This window comes from Pithys albifrons, chromosome 6 (assembly GCF_047495875.1).
Source record: "Pithys albifrons albifrons isolate INPA30051 chromosome 6, PitAlb_v1, whole genome shotgun sequence".
NCBI lineage: Eukaryota > Metazoa > Chordata > Aves > Passeriformes > Thamnophilidae > Pithys > Pithys albifrons.
The window spans coordinates 60,888,012-60,909,162 of NC_092463.1; the positions used below are offsets into that span (position 1 = coordinate 60,888,012).

The window sequence follows — 21,151 nt, forward strand, 5'->3', positions numbered from 1 at the left end:
TTATTATACTAGCTTAGATGGCAGGAGGTCGACTTTTACATATTAATGCTTCATGAAGGGCTTATAATAGGATTTAGTATGAAGAGCACAGAGACAGATCCCCCTCCTCCCTTATAAACAGATGAATGAAAAGAACCTGTTTCATCACCATTTAAAAAAGCCAAATAAAGCTGTTATACTGTGGCTTCTGGCCATGGACTACTATTAAATAGGATTGGTTATAAGTGATTCTGTTGTGAAGCACCTTCAGCCTCAGACTGCTGTTTGGGAATAAGTGTTCCTCTCTAATGGCAAAGGTAGATCATTCTGTGCTTTGTTGGGCAGCTGAGTTTGTCTACCACTCTAATACTCATGGCATAATCCCAGCTTTGTCAGGCCTATGCCATGTTATGCAAATTAAGGGCCCAATTCAGGAAAGAACACTATCTTCTGTCTATCATTTATGAGGTCATAAATTGTCAGGGCGAGCATTTCACAGGAATATGTTTACAGCAGAGGGGTCGACAGAGTCATCAGGTGACTAGCTTGTATTAGATAAAAGTCAGAATCATTATGTATGTCACAGAATAGCTAAACAGCGTGTCCCCATAGTGAGTTCATTTCCAGTTAGCCCATTAATACATAATAATAAATAAAAGTTATCTTAAGATGGGTTATCAGTGTGATTGCAGGCTGAAAAGATGACAAGACTAAGACAAATATTATCAGGAGTATTTATGTTACAAAGGAGATGAACAAGTGACGTAATAGGTATATAATTAAAAAAATAGATCAGTGTAGGTGCTGTAAAGATTCCAAATGAGTGGCTACTCACAGTTTGCAGTCAAGGAGGTGAATGTGGAGAACAGCTGAAAAAAAAGAAGAAAAGTCATATTATATTACTGAGCAAAAATAATCTTTTCAGAGCCAGTAAGAGCACTGTTTATATTGATATAAATTGGAAGCAAGTAAACCATTATTAATGGTGTTTAATATTTATCTTCCAAGGCACCTCAGGCAAGAATGGTGTAGGGCAAGATACTCTCTGTTACTGAGGAGCAGCTGTATAACTCCACATTTACAAGCATGGAATTTTGGAACTAATTGAATACAGAATGGCAATAATCCTCAAGACACTAAATGCAGAGAGCTACATTCATTCTTGAGTAATTATTTCAGGACTATATACACACATTTCAGAATTTGGCCCTGCTAGTTCAGGTATAACTACAAGAGTAATGTTATGTCTGAAATTTGGGCTTGTTTTTGCATTCCACTCTCCATTGATTAAATGCTTTGAAAGGAGTATCTGTAGAAAATTTGCTACACAGTTTACATAAAATTACACCAGATGTTTCACAGAATCCTGGAATGGTCTGTGCTGAAACAGACCTTAAGGATCATTTAGTTTCAACCCCTCTGCCATGACACACCTTTCAGAAAATACTGATAAAGAAACTTACTATTTATTTGGATTATATCATCCAGATATCTCAATACTGTCAAACACCTTTGCTCCCAGTTCTCCCCTAGCCCTGAGCCTGCATGAATCCTTAGTGCATAAGCAGTGCTGTCTGACAAAACCCCCACTCTCTGAAACAAACCCCCCGTGTGCCTCTGGCACTCTAACAAACAGGTGTCCTTAATCACCTCTACCTGCCTTGATACTTCACCCCAAAGCACTTTGTACACTGGATTTAATGCAACAAAATGCTGTTTAGGTTGGTTGCACAAACCCACTAATGTCACTGTCACTTTGCCCTGGAGGAATCTGCATTTGCTCTGAGCAGTCCCGATGCAACCAGTTGTCACACGTGGCCCATGTGTCAGGAAACACTCCACAAAAGCAGTGCAGGTGCAGCTTTTGAGTCCAACACATAGCAGTTGTAGTCCCATCCAGCTCCACAAAGCATTTTAAAATTAAAACCACAGATAATTCCTTTGATAAGTGTATTATATATCTCTAAATCAACGAGACAATTGAATCACATTGAAGCCCTGGATGTTGATAAGGTAATTTGAATTGTCTTGGTTTGAAATATTATCTAGCAGATTACAGGTTTAAAGAGCAAGCTGTCCCAAAGCTAATGAGCTAGAAGGAATGAGTCAGAGCTTTATCTAGACATTTAGGGCTATAATGAGTTGTAAAACGAAACTGCAGATTCCCCAGGTGAATTCAAACAGGAAAGAGGGAGGGTTGGCAGGGTGAGCTAATGAGTGAATGAAATAAAAAAGCAGACAGGGTGAAGAGGGCCTGGCTTGCTTAGTGATGCAAAAGAAAGCAGATAGGATTGCTATTGGGATAAACTGCAGAGATTAAAACCCTCAAAATAAAACAGCACAGGTAGAAGACGTGTCTTGGTTTGAGGGGAAAAAACCCAAAATGTTTACCCACAAGCCAGGGAGGGGGCCTTCTCCACAATAATCACGCCACTCTTTATAAAATTTAAGGAAAAAAAAGGAATTTAATACAAGAAGGATAACTGTTCTTAACTGCTATATATAAACAGACTAGTGCAAACTGCTTCCCCAACACCACAAGAGAAAGAAAAAGAAAAACAACAACAAAACCCAGCAGGTTTTCCTCCAGGAGGAAAGTTATACTTAAGCAGTGTCAAATGTCACAGTCTGGCTGGCTGCGGAGTGAGTTCCCAGTAGTTCCCAGTCCCTCTTCAGTGAGACAGAGGAGTGGTGAGCTCCCAGATGAACTCTGTGTCTCTTGCCCCAGATGAAGAAAAAAGAAAGCTGAAAATGGGGAACCACCACGTGTCCTGCAAAAGCATCTGCACACCTCTCTCTCCCGGGTCACTGCCCCGGCCGGGGCGGGCAGACTGTGACAGTGCAGGCGGTGGTGAGACTGGAACAGAGCCCGGGATCCCAGATGCAGGAAACCAGGAGAAAGAGCCGCGGTGAGGAGAAAAACAGAGTCTCAGCCAGAAGCCCCAGCAGTGCCAGCAGAGCAGCTTCCCTCCTCGGCAGCCACCACTCCTGCATTCTGCAGATCTAAGAAAAGAAAGATGTCCCCAAAAACAAAAGACAAACCTGCCCCCATCCAAGTGATCAGAAGTTAACTACTTCTTTTGTTAACTGCTGGCATGGGGAGTTAGTGGCAGGGGAGAGAATTTACATAATAATCCCAAACTACAACAACATGTACTGGATATAAGGAGTAAAAAGCTGGAAAGGAAAACCACTACTTAGTAGGGAAAATGCTTATTACTTCTGAGATGGAACTTGATCTGCTTATGAAAGGATGATGTAATGCACTTGCTGGTTAGAGCAACAGTCTGAATTTAATGACCCAGGAGGAGTCTTTTACATTCAGCATCATTTGCACCGATGCTGTCATCCAACAGTGCCCAAGTTCTTCACAGAATATCAAAAGCAGGTCTGTGAACAAGCAATGGCTGGTGCAGCCTGAAAACTGTTTGGGGTCTGGGTATGAGTCAGTGGCATTAGTGGGGTTTGAAGGAGGCAGAAAGCTAAAGGGGCTTGGGGTAACTGATACACGTTGTCTCTGTGTGGAATTTCACACTGGGGCTTCATCCAGTCCGTGTATGGCCTGCTTTGGTAAAAGACTCAGGCATATTTTAGGATTATTTATCTTCAAACCTGGCAGATCAAACCACAGCAAAATCAGGTTGTTAAAGTGTTTGGTTTCTGTATCAAAATCCTGGAAGGCCCTTGTCACCCCTAATATGGTAGAGATATGCTTTGTAAGAAGGGAAGGGTTAGCTGGTGGCTAAACCCCAATTTCTATATATTCAAACAAAAACCTAATTTAAAAAGTAGATCACAAACTGTCATTGCCAGGAGCATTTGCAGCAAGGATTCTGGAAAGCTGCTGTATGCCTACAGACAATCCAGGTGGCTCCAGTCCTGTTTCTCCCTAGACATTATGAGAAAAATGAAAAAAGTAAACATTGAATCCAGCACTGAGTCTTGTAGTTTCTCTCGGACAAGAAATTCTTTGGGTTGTATAAAAGTATAACACAATCAATTCTCTGTGGGAGGAGGTGTGTCAAAGATGAAAGAGAGTAGGTGGAGTCAAAGAGAGTAAATCTTAGAAATTGTGAGCTGACAGAATGATCTAAGAAGTCCCATTATGCAATACCTGTTCAGCTGCTCAGAGCTGCTGCTGCTGCACCAGGACTCTTCCAAGCAATCCCTGTTCAGGCAAGAACACCAAGGGGTTCCCCAGAATGGGCTACATTTTCCATAGGTCCTGTTCACTATCAGTATAAACTACCTTATAATATTTTAATTTATTGTAGCTGTGTGAAATGCCTTCACACACACACAGTCAGTGGCATTTTGGAGGTAAAACTGTTCAGTTACAGTTCTGAATGAATTTTCTGTGGAAAGGAATACTTTCTAAACTTTCATATTTGTTAATTTTAATCCATTAAAATATATGCAATATTGTATTGTAGTTGTCAGTGATCAAGACTCAGTATTCTCTAATTATTTTGAATTTTAGTTAAGTGGCATTCATAATTCACTAACACAGCATATATGTACACATCTTAAAACCCCAGCATTTTCTTCTTTAAATAAGTATTAAATATCCTGTTTTGAACATACAGACTTGTTGATTTTTATTTTTTTTAAGAACAAATTCAGTTAAGGTGTTTCACATGTTTTAGAAAAAGAGACATTATTTGGCATCCCTGACAGTTTCATTTTCTCAAGGTTGGATCACTTACTCAGGGAATAGAAACATAGATAATAGTGGAATCTGTCAATTATGTTAAAAATTACATAAGTATAAATACATAGGATTCAGACAGTGGAGGAATTGATTCCTCATCACACAGATATGAAACCCCAACAAGTTGATTCCCCCTCCAACCTCATTCCATTCCAAGTATTTTTCCTGAATTTTCAGAGTAATTTTCTTCCTCTACTCCCATCCCAAACTTCTCATAGTCAGAAATGACTTTCTTGTTATTTCTACTTGTGTTACAGGAGGACTCAGTCACAGTTCATGACCTTCATGTAAGGCCAATGTCAGTAAAGCTCTGAAAATCAGTGTCAGATCCCACCTTTGGGACTGAGGCTGCTGGGTCTAAAAACAGAAGTAGATAAGTTAAGCATAATCCTTTGTTTCAGGACTGCCTCTGGTCACTTAGGAGGACCAGGATTTATCTTCTTTCCTCCCTCTTCTCCTTGGCATTCTACTATCATATTTTTAAATTTTTTTCTTCTGCATACGGTCATTTTCTTCCAAATACAGTTGCACAGTTGCTGATTTGGGGTCAGAAAGGAGTTTCCCTCCAAGACAGGGGCTGCTGAAGGCACACCAGAGCATTTTAATTCCATCCTAATGCCAAGGCCAAAGTGATGGCACTGTCTTTGGTCAGAAAAATGCTTTAGAAATGCCCGAAGAACAATCAGAATGTTCCATTTCCCAGTTAAATATGTTCAAATGTGAGCTGCATTCAAATATATTTTGATTACCTGTAGCTCAAACCCATTGTTATTTGACCAAAATCATAATAAATATTGTTAGCTGAGATATTTAAAGCAATTAAACAGTAAGTTCATGCAAAAACCAGCACTATATCACAATATTCTGCTAGGTAAAATTTAGTATTTATGGAGGTAAAAGGCCACAAAGGAGAAATGTTGATTATAATTATGAATGTGCACTGAGAGGTGCAAAGCAAATGCAAGAAGATTTATTTCCTCTTGATTAAGAGTTACAGAGGAAATGGACTCACTAAAATAGCCATGCACTGAACACACAATGTTACTTTCAATATGTATTCAGGAAAAAGGATAAAAAAGCCATTTCTTGCAAGAATTATGACTTAGTTTTAATTTATTCTACCTTTAAATCTTTAGGGGTTTTTGTTTTGTTTTGTGTTTTGGGTTTTTTAGGGAGGATGGTGGAGCAATTGTTCTGTTTTTGAGAAGGTTGTTTCTATAGAGCACAGTTCAGAGAACTGACTCCCAAGTGACGCTGTGGAATTATTTCATCCTTCTGTGCCATAGCTAAATATTCACTGGTGTGTGTGTGTGGCTCAGCTTCATGAACGAAGATTTGGGAAGGGCTCTCCCCACGTGGGTGTGCCCTTCCAGCCTGCGCAGTGGATTTTAGGTGAGGCTCAGCGTGCGCAGAACTGGCCCCACCGTTTCAGTCCTGAGGTTCATCTGCCACGGCCGAGCGAGCTTGGACAGTGCCAGTGAAGTCCTCAGGACTAGAACCTACAGCACCCGGCATTTCCCAGGAGGTCTCCCATCCAAGTACTAATCTGGGGCTGACCCTGCTGAGCTTCCGAGTACTTGTGTGTCTGAATACATGCAAGATTTTCCTCTGCAAGAAGCATTTCTCTGATCCTTCCTTCAGCTGCATTTTCCTTTCTCAGGAACAGCCTCCAGGAAACAGCTTTTCTGTAGTGAACATGAGAACAGGGGCAGTTCTGGGACACACAGCTCTCAGCTGTGGCAAACAAAAGGTGATTTCAGAAACAGAATTAAAATACTGGAGGAAATTCCTTGAAGAAACAGTTGCTGACCATCACAGTTTTGTAAATCTCATCCTTATACAGAGATGGCATTTTTTAATATTCCATTTTAGCATGACCTAAGCAGGAATATTGATTTGGAATGATTGCACTGATTCACACTTTCCCACTTGCTCGGATTTTGCTCCAGCAAGTCTATGCACAATCACAGATTTAAAACATGTTACTGCATTAGGCATGCAGATAAACAGCTCTCCAGAAAAAACAAAAAGGAAAGGCTACAAACCAAACAGTCCTTTCTTCCCTCTTAAAAGCAAATAAGGATTTTCTCTATGAAGCTTTAGAGCAGTTACAGGCCATGAGGCTTCAAAAATTGCTGACTGGAAGATCTAACTTCCTAAAAGAATTAGTGAAAATCACAAGCAAAACTCCTATAAATCCTATAAATCCCAAACTCCTCTCATTAATAAATAAATAAAGACAAAAAACCCAAACAAAAGCCAGGACACCACTGAGGTTTATGTGAACATATGGAGGTATTAGATTGTAAGGAAATGAACGGCATATACTTTTGGAGTAGAAACTTAGACATAAAGAAATCAGGAGTAGAGACAGAGGTGTCTGTTTTGACTCAGGTAAACACAAACACGTGCCCCAGTCAGTCCCAGGAAATCCACTGAAATGCTGACAGGCAAACCAGAAATGCCCTGCACAGACAGGGAGGTGTTTAACTTGGGAGGGAGACCACGGGGAACACATTGCAGAGACCAAATTTGGAGCTATTTGACAGGTCTTCCTCATAATGCTCTTCAACATATGTCTAATGGAAGGGGTCAATAGTCAGTTTGCTGTTTAAAGATTTGGTTCAGTCTGTAATGCTAAATGCAGAATGTGGAACACAATGTCTTTGAGGAGAATTTTCACCCTGCATCTTTAGCCCAGGGTCTGTTTCGCACTAACTTATGGCACTGTACCAATTTCTGAGGAACACATGCTGAGGTTAAAGGTTTCTGTCAAATCAGTTCCACATCAGATATGTTGCTGGCCTCTGTTAAGACATCTCCAGGATTTATCTTTGCATTACACAGCTTTGTACAAAGTGGTCAGTCATTGCTACTGGCTCTGTTCCTTTGCATAGTTCCACTGGAAGCAACATGGGAGGAAGAAGGGATTATTTCCACCATAAAGCTATGAATGAACATTAAAGCAAGATATAATAATGCTAGAGAAAAGGTTTCCTCCTACAAGGGGTGGACATGAATTGAATCAAAAATTAAGTCAAAGCAGTGGGATTTTGAAAATGGATCCCCACTTTACTCATTTATTTAGACTTTGTAATGTGCTTTATTTGAAGCAGCTCCTTGGATGCTGTGGAATCAAAATGAGCCTCTGAAAAAACAGCAGAAAGAATGGTCTGTTTTCCATGGACATGTGTTTCCAGATTGCTTAACTCCTGTGCCTAAGACAAACCCAGTTCTGTTTGCAATTCTTTCTGTTGCTTTTGGCATCTGTAAAAGTGGATTCTCTTCTGCTCTATAAGGAGTGAGTGCATGGTGTCACTTCCATCAAATTAAAGCACTAAAGGGAAACTCTCTTTTATTGGCCACATCTTTTAGCAAACCTTTTACAGACAATTTCTAATTTTGTTTCCACGGGGTGAGAATTAAATCAGATTTGGTTGAAATAAACGTGAAGTAGAGATTTATGGAGAAAATAAGATCTATACCTGCAATTGCATAAGATGTATTTCCTTAGGAAATGATGCTAAATAGATACACACATCCATTTGGCCTGGGTCTTATCAGGCATGTTACTACTCTAGATGGAAGGAGACACTAATCCAGTCCAGCAGTCAGGATGTTCCTTACATAAAGAACACATGTGGGCAACACTTGTATTGCCTTATGTGGAAGAAGTCAATTGGAGCAGCCCTGGAGTTATCCCTTTCCTTTCCTCCTTGCAGGGTGTTTGGTGCTGCAATCCTGCTGACATCCTCCCTCAACATGCTCATCCCCTCTGCAGCCAGGGTGCACTACGGCTGTGTCATCTTCGTCAGGATCCTGCAGGGCCTTGTGGAGGTATGGAAAAGCTATAAAATAGCTAGAAAATGTGGCAGATGTTTGTTAGCCTCTAACTAGCAATTGTGGCTTTATAAGGGAAATTAAAATGGTTTTCAATTTATTGATTCTGAGGAAAAAGGATTTCAGTGTATGAATTGCAGCTATTTGATTCCTTCCTTCCTTCCTTCCTTCCTTCCTTCCTTCCTTCCTTCCTTCCTTCCTTCCTTCCTTCCTTCCTTCCTTCCTTCCTTCCTTCCTTCCTTCCTTCCTTCCTTCCTTCCTTCCTTCCTTCCTTCCTTCCTTCCTTCCTTCCGAATTCCTTCCTTCCGAATTCCTTCCTTCCGAATTCCTTCCTTCCGAATTCCTTCCTTCTGAATTCCTTCCGAATTCCTTCCTTCCTTCTGAATTCCTTCCGTCCTAATTCCTTCCTTCTGAATTCCTTCTGAATTCCTTCCTTCCCTCCCTCCCTCCTTCCTTCCTTCCTTCCTTCCTTCCTTCCTTCCTTCCTTCCTTCCTTCCTTCCTTCCTTCCTTCCTTCCTTCCTTCCTTCCTTCCTTCCTTCCTTCCTTCCTTCCTTCCTTCCTTCCTTCCTTCCGAATTCCTGCCGAATTCCTGCCGAATTCCTGCCGAATTCCTTCCTTCCTTCCGAATTCCTTCCTTCCTTCCTTCCTTCCTTCCGAATTCCTTCCTTCCGAATTCCTTCCTTCCTTCCTTCTGAATTCCTTCCTTCCTTCTGAATTCCTTCCGTCCTAATTCCTTCCTTCTGAATTCCTTCTGAATTCCTTCCTTCCCTCCCTCTGGAAGAGCTCCCTTCCAGCCCTGTGTTGGCTGGTTCTATGTCTCTCAGGGCCGCACACTTCTGTGGCATGAGCTGCTTTTACCTAGTGATTTTTTTTTTTTTTAAATAAAAAGACTCCAGAAGAGGGTGCAGAATATGCCTGAAAGTCAGGCAGCTGTCAATCCACTTCTGTGTGTGCAACTCTGGATCCCTTCCTGGCAGAGATCTGCCTGCACAGGGGAGTGTTTGGCTGCAGGGATGAGAGGAAGAGAAGCGAGTGGGCAATGGCAAAATAAAATAGCTATTTTAGACTCACATCTCTCTGGTATTATTCAAAGGAATTGTGAATGCCAAACACTCCAAACAAGACTGTCTGATGAAGGTTTTTGATAAATCATGACAATCTTAAGATTACATGTTTATATATTTTCTAAAAATGGATAAAATACTGAAATGAGCATGAAACTGTTACAGGATCTTCTTTCAAAACAGAAGAAAATACTTTACAACCTTCTGCATATTGAAGCTGATCATCCCAACATTTATGATACCCTCAACATTTGCAAAAAGTTATTATGTTTTTTCTAATTTTTGCATGGGAAACAAAATATCAGATTAAGAGAAAAGTGACTCTATATAACTATGCTTACATCATAATTCTTAATCAGGAATTTCACGGGCAATTATTGTACATTTCATACTACAGTTTCTAACATTTCAACACTGCAGGTTTAGTTTTCTGTTGCTAGGTTAAAGGCTGATTTTGAAGACAGACCTAAAAGGTATCTGGTTTAAAATCAAGTCAAATAATATCATTCAATGATTTTATTTACACGCTCAAGAAGGTTCATTAAGGACAAAGAGAGCTAAAAACTCTCTTAAAATTACATTTCTAAGCTCTTACTGACTTTATTTTCTAGTTTTAGAGCAGTGGAACTTTAGTATGTGTTTCCTAAATTACACTTTAGATGTTAGCTAAGAAAAGTGAGAGTTTGAGAACTCAATTGAGCATCAGAAAGACTCCAGAGGGTCTGTGTTTTCATCCTCTGGCCTTGGTTCTTGGGCACTAACATCTTTCTCTTTAATTACCTGCAATTCCTTCCTGGAAGGAGGAGGGGGAACAAAAGGAAACGTGTTTTATATTTGTTAATTTGGAGTGATATAAAAACCCCATTGCAACCTGAACAGATACTGAAGTTTTTCTGTGCCTGCTCTCAGACTTTGCTCTAGAAATGCAAAGCATTCTCCAGTTCTTGTTTTTAGCAATTAAAAGTGCGAACTGCTAACAGACAATTAATGAGTGAGTGATGAGCATCAGCTAACGTGTGGCACCCCATTCCCCAGGGGGTCACCTACCCTGCCTGCCACGGCATCTGGAGCAAGTGGGCCCCCCCACTGGAGAGAAGCAGGTTAGCAACCACTTCCTTCTGTGGTGAGTAACTCCGCAGCTTCGCCTGCCTCTCCTTTGTGATGTACAAGTGCTTTGAAACGGCTCTTTCCTCCCTTTTCATGCCGCGTGTCTTGTTTTGTAGGTTCCTATGCAGGAGCTGTCATTGCAATGCCTTTAGCCGGGATTCTTGTGCAATACACCGGGTGGTCCTCTGTGTTCTATGTCTATGGTAGGCATTTCTGCTCCTTTCACTCCACTATGACCCTTGCTAAAAATGGAAAAGCTGCTGTGAAGAGGTCAAAAAACCCAGAGGAGTGGGACTGTACATCTAAAAATACTGATTTTTAACAATGAAAGAGCAGAAAAAGGAAAGAACAGAACTTAAAGGGAAGAGGAAGTAGGAAAGTAGCATTATTAAATAAGAAGTTGGTTCATGGTGAAACCTTCCTCACTTTTAGCACAAGCAGTGCAAACTGCTATGCAGATCTGTAGGATCCCTGCTCACATTAACGTTGCTCTTACATTTATAAAACTGCAAAGTTAGAGTACCTGCCCTGAAGAGTTGTCCTGATTTTTATCTGAAGATCTGCAAAACTTTATTCACACTCGTTGTGCTGCATGAACTTGGACTGATGGCAAAGTACATCTGCATGGATGAGGATTGAGGAAGAACCTTAGAGAAATTTAATAAACTGCTCAGGAAGTGCATTGTTATGTTGAAAAAAAATGCTACAGTCTTCTGTTTTGCAGGTAAAACTTTAGAGCAGTAATCAAAGAGCAGTGGCTCAGAGCAGAATGGATCCTCATTTGCAGTTTGGTGAAATGGAATGGAAGCTGTTTCATTGCTTTGCATTGTACAAATTGATGTTAAGATCAGTGAATATTCACTTACAGTGAAATCATTCTATAAATGAAGCAGACTACTTCCCTGTGCCCCAGATCTGCATGTATTTTGCACAAATATTATTTACAGGATCCAACTCTCTGTTGGATAGTTATCTCTACTGAGATAACTCAGTAAAGAAGCACTAAGAACAATTGCCATTAAAATTTGTCATAATTTTCCAAAGACTTTTTTTCTGTGTTTGCTGCTTTATTGTGCATTTCTTTTTAAAGTCTTTCTTTCCATTCCAAAGGGAGCTTTGGTATAGTCTGGTACATGTTTTGGCTTTTGGTTTCATATGAGAGTCCTGCAAAGCATCCTACGATCACAGATGAAGAAAGGAGATACATAGAAGAAAGCATTGGAGAGAGTGCCAACCTCCTGGGGGCAATGGAAGTAAGAATATTGTTCACACTCTGCTTTCCTGGGAGATAGGAAGGGAAAAAAGCATCCCCCCACCACCCAGACAAAGATAACAACCAAAAATCAAACACCCTTCTATAAGACAGAAAAGCACATATTGAAAAATTGCAATTTTTTTTTTGAGTGGGAAGATGTGAAATCTGCTGTGATTTCTGGGTGGATATTGCTTCTGCACTAAGAGAACACAGGTTCCATCTTCCAGCAGGTGACTCATGACATTTATGCCTCTTTTTCTACTCCAAATTATAAGGAGGTACAGCTATGTTTGAAATCTCAGGTTCATTTAGACTTTTATAGTATCTTGATTTCAAGCAGTTAGTTTCCTTACTATATAGTAAGTTCTGGAAGGTTTTCTCCTTCCTTAAAGCAAACTGGGGGAACAGCACTACTCTATGTCTCTTAAGGTCCTCAGAACATCAGAAAATGCAACTACTGACTCCTCTGTTTTATTTGCCAGAAAGGCTGCAAGTTGTAACAGAGTGTGCTGGGAGACCCGTAAGAACATTTCCCACTCTTGTGGTAATTGTGCTGGACACAGGTTATCAAGCCTCTCATAACCTCAGTTCTGCATTGGTTCTCAACAACTGCTAAAACCCACCCGTGAACTCAGAGAATTCTCCAGCCACTGAGCACTCTTATCCTACTAAATAATAATTTTATTATTTCTGTAACTGCTGAAAAGCTTTAGAGTGTTTACTCACTCAAGAAAATAAAAGTCAATTGTTTAAGTCTCACTTCATCTGCTCAAGTTTTCACACCATCCATTCCCAGTAGACCCTCACTACCCCCTCCATTATGTTCTCTATTTGCTCAGAACATTGGTTCTTGATAGAACTAAGGAATAAACCATTTTTGTCTTAGTAAAAAGCTTTGCTCCAGATCAAATAAGGAACTGAAAATATTACAGGTTAATTTCTTTGATAGGTATTCTTGAGGGACTGTGTGAGTTGATATTTAATGTCACTCAGTAGTGTCTATGGTTTTGAAAATTTGATGTGGAATGAGCCACTTCAAAAGATGTCCATACAATTCTGATTTGGGCTGTTTTATTTTCTGTCCACCTTTAATTGTTGCTTTTAAATTAAACATTTTTTGGAAGCCATTCTCTGGTATCAGTTATTCAGTTGCTTCTAAAGAATTTACTCCAAAAATTCTCCCCATAGCCCCAAGTTAGATTTTCTGGGTGGCTTCCCATTAATTAAATCATACTTAATCCTTAGCTCCCAAGTGTAATTTAATAGGTCTAGAAGGTGTTGCAAACACCCATCTATGGGCTGCTTTTCTTTGCAGAAAAGCCAGAATTCAAATCAAGAGTAGACTAAATTCAGCCTGAAGTGATTTTCAAGCACTTGTCTGGGTCTGGATCCTGTATTTGCATCAACACAGATGGGCAGAACCCTGGACTGGTGGAGAGGTGCTGAGACTCAGCAGGATTGTGGTTCTGCCCATCTGTCTTTTTTTTTTTTTTTTAGCTTTTTTTCATTATGCTATTCATTTTAAAAATACAATAAACCAAACAAAAAATTATATTGAGCAAGCAGTTTCAGCTGAGGCTTGATGAAAAAATATTTAGAATGCTGGAATTAAGGTTTAAAGGCTGAAATACATGCTTACAAAAAATCGGACTGAAATTGTGTGCTTACAGTGTAAAATCTGACTGTTGCCTTAGATACAGCAACATTGTCCTTTAAAGACACTTTATTATTATTATTTTGGACCTGGTATGTCCATGTTTACATAAGTGAGATGACAGCACTTGTACATGAGTGTTGTGATAGAATTAAAGAGCACTGAGTTCCTCCGCTTGTGCATTTTGTAGCAATTTTTCCTTGCTTATGTTTTTAAATACAAATATTTGTAATTTATGGCAAATGAAGTAATTGGAATTCAGAGATGTAGAGCTGTGCTTATGTGCACTTGGGGGGTATAGGTCAACCAAGGGTAAGAAAAGGGAGGATGGATGGTAACATGGTAACTGGATCCCTCTTGCTGTGTTTCAGAAATACAAAACTCCATGGAGGAAATTTTTTACATCTATGCCAGTCTATGCAATAATAGTTGCAAACTTCTGTAGAAGCTGGACTTTCTACTTGCTGCTCATTAGCCAGCCTGCCTACTTCGAGGAGGTGTTTGGATTTGAGATAAGCAAGGTATGTAAAAAGCATGGAAAGATTTTGCCTTAACTAACTAAATGCCAGAGCTCACCTTTGTGGCGTTTATCAGGAGGAGGAAAGAAAAGTGTTCTGCATCTTTATCATGATTTTACAATCTTAGCCCTCCCAGTTCCTGTTCATTGAGTAAGTGGAGCAACACCAAGGACAAAGAATGGGATGGGGCAGGTGGAGCAGGATGAGATTTATTGATGATCCACCTGGGGCTACACTGCAAGTGAAGTTCTCAAACCCAGAGCATCATTAGAGAGGCATTAGGAAGGCATGGGGAGACCATTGCACTTCTGTCCCTGGTGTGCCAGGGGGGCACAGTCCCACTGGAGCTGTAAGGAAAGCATCGACAAATGGATTTTTCTTGCACTTTGAAAAGCAGGGCCATCTAGTTCTAGGAAGGACAGTACAATTTATCACTTCTCTATATACCTCTTTAATGTGGTGAGAACTGCTCCCCATTTTCACTTAGAAAGCAGAAGTGGTGGTGGCAAAATGTGGAATAGATGACTACGGTTCCACATGATCCATAGGAATTTGGGATCAGATCTGTGAGGTCAATATGAATACCTGCAAACAAGCCCTCAGTGTGTACAGTAAACTTTGTACTAACACAGATTTCCTGCTTGTGAAAGTGCTGGGGCTGATGCTTTTGAGAGAGCTGTGTTCTTTTGATATTGTCCCACTAGGTATTGTCACCCTAAAGTGACAACAAGATGAGCACCTTCTGAGGGGTTGCTGTGTTATGGAATACTGTCAAAATTACACAATGCCATCCTGCATTTAAAGATGAGCTTCAATTTGTGGCTGGAGTTATTTTAAAAAGCTTTGCTGTGCTTGAAACATCATCTGTCCTTGCTGAAATAAGAATGGTCCCACTCTATATAATTAATCTGATCATTTTGCTACGGAAGAATTTTCTTTGAGTGGATTCCAAGCTGAAGCTTTGTAAACAATGACAGCAAAGTCAGTTTTCTGACAGCATCTGCTGTGAATATGGGTGCTCATAAATGATGTTATAATTTAATCAGCAACACCTCAGAGCAGTAACTGCAGAGTCCACGGTTACTTCCCAGTTAACATGTGGCTTATTGGGAGAAGCATTTCTGAACATGGAGCAAGCTCCCACAGCATTACTGTCACATATATGAACTGCAATGAAATACCCAATTTCAGAGCTTTATTGAAGGGCAGAGAAAACTTTTCTTTTTGCTCTCAGGGAGTGTGCTGTGCATGCTGATGCAGCTCAAGTTAGAGAGCAGGCACTGCTCAGACAGGAATGGTGCACAAACCCCTGTGCTAAGCACTTGTACAGGTGCACACAGTGATCAGAGTGCCCTGTTGGAACAGAATGCCTTGGACACCGACCCAAACTGGCTGCAAGGCTGCTGTGTTGGCAGGAGACAGCAGGGGCCAGGTGGTGCCATGCTCACAGACACCCTGCCTTGCTTAGAAGGAATGGTCTAAAGATATTATTATATATTGGAACAGTTTCAGCACAAAATTACTCTGTCTCATTTTGCTGGTATGCAAAGTATCCCCAGTGGGTGTTCAGTATTCCATCCCTCATTGTGTACAGAGTTTTTCAGGCATACCTTTTGCCCAGGTGAACTCTAAATTTGAGGATGGTCAGAACTCAAAGGGAAATGGTTCTTGTGCATGGGATGATGATCCACAGGGAGTCTCTCGAGGCATGGCAGGTTTGCTGCAAAGCTGTGCTGAACACCAGCTGAAAGGTGGCAATTCGCTTCAACAGGGTTGAACATCAGTTTTCTGAAAAGAAAGGACAGAGGAACTATAAGTGAGGGGGAAAGAGGCTTTGGCTTAAATATAAAGTGTGAAAACAATCTATAAACAAGAAGTGTCATGTCTTCAGATATTCTTAAAATATCTCACTGTACTTCTTAAAGTAAAATAATTTCAACTCAACAGTTTTGTTCAGTTGATAAACCAATTAAAGCTTTAGTTTTAGCACATAGCCTGACATTGAAAAGAAACAATTAATTAGTTGCTGAATGCTTCAGAAAATGAAGAATCCATGTTTTCTTATGGTTTATGCTTTGCTAATGGTAATTATTATTTTAGGTGGGCATCTTATCCGCTGTGCCACATTTAGTGATGACAATTATTGTCCCTATTGGTGGACAAATCGCAGACTTTTTAAGAACCAGGCAGATTCTTTCAACCACTAATGTGAGAAAGATAATGAACTGTGGAGGTGAGTCTTCCTATTTTATGTAAAAATTTCTTGTACAGATTTGATGTCCACACTGTGTTCTGTACTGAAAAAACAAACAAACTGCACAGTTAAATGTACTTAGGAAGCAACACTTTCTGTTTATGTAGTGCAGGTGCTGTTACTAAATAAAAGCCCCACAGCTGTTCCTATTCCCAGTTTTGATATAGTTATTTGGTATTTGAAAAGGCATTCAGATTGTTAAAGGAACAGTTGAGTTTTTTAGGAAATTTGTCTACCTTTAGCTACTTACTCAGTCTTAGCTCCTCATCTAAACACCCCCTGCACTAGGAGAGCCCAGACCACCAGAGATTAATCCTTGACTTGTGAGAGGTTACAGCCACATCAGCTGTATCCGGGGCTGGAAAATTCCTAAGCAGGTTCAATGTATATTCCCAGGACGGGTGGCTGGAATGACCTAACCACATCACAAGGATTTATTTTCATCTTAAAACTGACAGGAAGTAACAATAAATGAGCATACAAAAAGTAAAATAAGGATTATTTGAGATAGGAAGGATATTTGAGATAGGGAGAAAAGCAATCCCTGATTATATTCTGCTCTGAGGAAATGTTCTGTGTGTGTTCCTGTGAAGCATCACCATGTCCTAAGGCCTGCAGTATTTGAGAGGGAAATAAATCCAGTGCCTGGTTTTATTTATTATTTCCCCAGGTTTTGGTATGGAAGCAACTCTTCTTCTGGTGGTGGGATATTCACACAGCAAAGGAGTGGCCATTTCATTCTTAGTGCTGGCTGTAGGTTTTAGTGGGTTTGCCATATCTGGTAAGACTATATTACTATTGTTATTGAATTATTTTTTCTTAAGAGAGAGAACACTTAACTTTGTTTTGATTTATGGATAGTAATTAAAAATCCTACTTACTTTGGAATTCCCAAAATGGCTACAAAGGAGAGTGCATTAAGTATTACGTCTTTTATAGTAAATTATTCTGTTCAAATACTTCAATCTTCGCCATTTTCATTGCAGCAAATTAGACTTTCTTCTCATTAAGATGCTCATGTATACTATAGAACTTTCTGGAAATCAAACTGGTATTACACAATAACACCTGAATTTACACATCTTTCTTTAAATATAGGTATTTTACCATTTTTTGCACTGTATATTGGTTAATACTCTGTTAGTTTTGTTTTATTATTTTGTTAATTTGGGGCCTAATTAGTAGAAATGTTTTTCTGAATTAAAATTCAGCTATTCCTCTTTCCTGCTGATTCATCACCCCTTGGCCTTTTGCTTTCCCAAGCACAAGTCACCTGACCCTCCCTTGTTTTCCCACTGTGATCTCTGTATCCTCTCCCATGCTGCTTCCTTATGTCTCAAATGGGCTCTTGTTCTTTTTGTGCCAAACATCTAAACTCTCCTCAATCAAATCTGTCCCTAATCCCACGTACTCTGCAGAGTATCGTCCTTGTTTTGCACAACTTGAGGAATTGTTTCACTTTCTCCAAGTTGTCCATGTCGTACTGCCTGCCTTTTCCCTTTTACTATCTTTCTGTATCCAAAGATTTCCTTTCTGTTTTCACTTCACTGTTTATTTTGGGAATAATTAGTTCTGTTTCTTTAGATTATTTAAGTAGTTACTGCAAACGTTTTCAACAGAATGATGCTGCTGGAAATTAAAGAGAGCAAGCAAATATTTATAACAATTAATAATTCAGTTAGAGATACTGTCTTTTTTCTCTCTTCATTTTACCACTGAAGAACAGAAGGGAACTTCCTTCTGCTGGTCTGTGTGACTCTCTCAGAATATTTAAGCTTTGTAAGTATTTTAGAGAAAAATAAATGCAATTAAGCATCCCAAATTTGCCATAGTATAATTGTCAAGTGATAGCAGTACTTTTCAGAACTGAAGCAATGCTGTGCTCTTGGTGTGAATGTTTGCTGCCCTTTGTGTTGCAGGATTCAATGTCAACCACTTAGACATTGCCCCAAGGTACGCCAGCATCCTAATGGGGATTTCTAATGGAGTCGGGACCTTGTCTGGAATGGTGTGCCCTATAATTGTGGGAGCAATGACAAAGAACAAGGTACGTGGAAATACAGGTTTCAAATCTTCCAGTCTAATTAAGGAAAAGCCCTTTCTCTACTTTAGCTTGCCAGGGTATCCATACTATCCCTGGGACTTGCACTCAGGGATGCACATTTGAAGCAACTCAGCAGGTCAGTGCTTTGTGGAGATTGTTCAAAGAAAGGTAGACACAAATAGTTGGGATCTGGAAATTTAACTGCTTTAGCTGTGCTCTCCCAACCTCAGTCCCTAACTAAAACCTTTCAGCTCAGGAGAGTAGGATACATCTCTGTGCTGATGTGGTTTGGTGACTGTTCCTTGCAGACCCGTGAGGAATGGCAGTACGTGTTCCTCATCGCGGCCCTGGTGCACTACGGCGGCGTCATCTTCTACGGCATCTTTGCCTCAGGAGAGAAGCAGCCCTGGGCAGACCCTGAGCAGACAAGTGAGGAGAAGTGTGGCTTTATTCATGAAGATGAACTTGCTGAAGAGACAGGGGACATTACCCAGAATTATGCAAATTATGGTACCACCAAGTCTTACGGTGCTACAACCCAAGTCAACGGTGGTTGGCCCAATGGGTGGGAGAAGAGAGAGGAATTTGTACAAGAGGAAGTACAAGACTCATACAACTACAAGCAAGGAGATTATTCATAACAAACCTAAATATTTGGTATATTTTGTAGTGTTTGTGATTAAATTCATTGTGATTGTTTGCACACGGAAATAAAATGTGGTATAAACATGTAAACACATATCAAAAAGGAAGGTCTTACTGTAAAAAAAATACATCAAAGTGCAATCTGTATGAGTTGTGACATGTTATCACTTTCATTAGGTTATATTTGTTCTATAAACATTAGAGTTTTAAGGGTTTACTGGTCAAAAATATAGAGGCAATTAGATACTTACAGTATACAAGAGCTAAAACTCGTAACTAAAGATTAAAGCACAACTAAGCAACCAAGTTGGCACATCTAATGCTCTTTTAGAAAGCCAAAATTACTTGATCCTTAAAAAATGCACTTATATATTTGTTACACTGTATTGAAAGAGATTGTGTTAAAGACACACATTTACTCAGTGCAATGTAGGAATTGTGTGTTGGTCTGAGACAAGAGCTTTCTTCAAGGAGAAAGGTTCAGTCCCAGGCACTTACAGGGACTGATCCGGTGCCCTTCGTGGGGATTGTGTCAAGCCTAAAGAACAAATAGGGCAGATTGTATGTTTATGGTGATTACATGCTGCAGGCTACTCTGTGATGAAAAAAGGAATTATTTAGGAGTTTTATACTGAATGTGTGGGCACAAGTTCTTATTTCTATTATTTGTAAAATCTCGTGAAATTATAGACATTGTCATGTTCTTCCCTGCACTTATCAAGTAATATAAAAACAATATATAATATTTAGTCTGACTTTTCAGACAGACTGTCAAATCCCTTTATCTAAAAACAAGCTTTATTATTCTATTCTTTGCAGTATATTCCAAATTTATACTGGTGTCTTTAGAGAGAGGAAAAAAACCTCAATATAACACAGAAAAAAATATAGTCTTTTACAAGATTCCAAAGAGAAATTTACTATGAGCAAGTAGCCCTATGAAAAAGGATGCATTTGTTTTGCAGAATATTTTGAAGCCAATAGAAGAAACAGAGAATAATTTAACCCTTATTCTTCCCTTAATAGCTTCCATATTTTTACACATCGTGCCACAGTTGTATACATAGATATAAGTTTATTGAAGATACTGTAATTATAGAAAAGGTTGTTATTTTAGAAATCCCTGAAATAAAAGAGGTATTTGTCTTTCAATTAAAGCTAATAATAATGGACACTGAATATGAGTAACCTATAAACTCACAATAAACCAAAGTGGTAAATAACTAGTGTTGGGTTGAAAGAAGCCAACAAGCATCATGCTTGTCTTTTTACCGTAACTCGACAGTGACTGCAACATTAGTGTACCAAGCAATAAGTGCAATGCATTATGAAGTGCATAATCTTCTAGACTATATAGTAACCTTCATTTAGCTTGTTGTATATACTTGGGGTTGTTGGGATTGAACCAAACTGAACCAACTGAAGTTAGCAACACCAGACCACTTCTTAATACTCTAAAATGACAACAATGATCCATTTCTTAATTCAATCAAATGATTATTATTGTATGTAATAATCCATTCTGGATTCTTGGTCTGTTCATTGTATTGTGCTAGTGATTGGAAACCCTGCTACCGCAATATACAACTTGAGGATTGTTTCTTCTCCTTTTTTTAATGCAGATCATACCCTGACCTTAAGGAGAAAAGTATTTTGCTTTGTGCCTCAAAGTGATGTAAAACGTGACCATAGCTTTTGCTGTGTTTAATGAAAAAGATGTGGACTGTGTCACTTTTGTTGCTGCAAAAAGTGTTAATAAAATGCTCTATTTATCCTTTTATATAAAAAGGACCACTATAGTTTCTTGTAATTTTTTGGATGTGTTTTAATTAGACTCACTGCAGAGCAGGTTCTGCTGCCAACCTGGAGATAATGCCTCACAGTCTGGAGCTCCGCTGGATCCCCAACCTCCTGCATGCTTTGCTCTTGCCCCTGACCTTGCACAGGCCTGTGGTGGGAGAGGCCCCTCCAGGTTGTTGTTCCTCCTCTCCCAAGGATGGCTGGTGTGGGGGTGGAACAGAAAGGAGCAGGAGTACCAGTGTGACAGACCATGCAGTGACACTGGGAGAGACAGACCA

At 39.7% G+C, this 21,151-nt stretch overlaps 1 protein-coding gene across 1 annotated transcript in view; it reads left to right on the plus strand.

Moving 5' to 3' along the window:
- The window catches only part of SLC17A6 (solute carrier family 17 member 6), a 30,267-nt gene extending 9,400 nt beyond the window's left edge, over positions 1-20,867 (plus strand). Inside the window, exons 4-12 of the mRNA XM_071559110.1 lie at positions 8,413-8,527; positions 10,632-10,719; positions 10,820-10,906; positions 11,814-11,956; positions 13,984-14,133; positions 16,231-16,363; positions 17,055-17,165; positions 18,304-18,431; positions 18,737-20,867. Of these exons, the coding sequence (XP_071415211.1) occupies positions 8,413-8,527; positions 10,632-10,719; positions 10,820-10,906; positions 11,814-11,956; positions 13,984-14,133; positions 16,231-16,363; positions 17,055-17,165; positions 18,304-18,431; positions 18,737-19,069 (1,288 nt within the window). The 3' untranslated portion in view covers positions 19,070-20,867. The remainder of the gene's footprint in view (positions 1-8,412; positions 8,528-10,631; positions 10,720-10,819; positions 10,907-11,813; positions 11,957-13,983; positions 14,134-16,230; positions 16,364-17,054; positions 17,166-18,303; positions 18,432-18,736) is intronic.
- Positions 20,868-21,151: the final 284 nt, after the last annotated feature.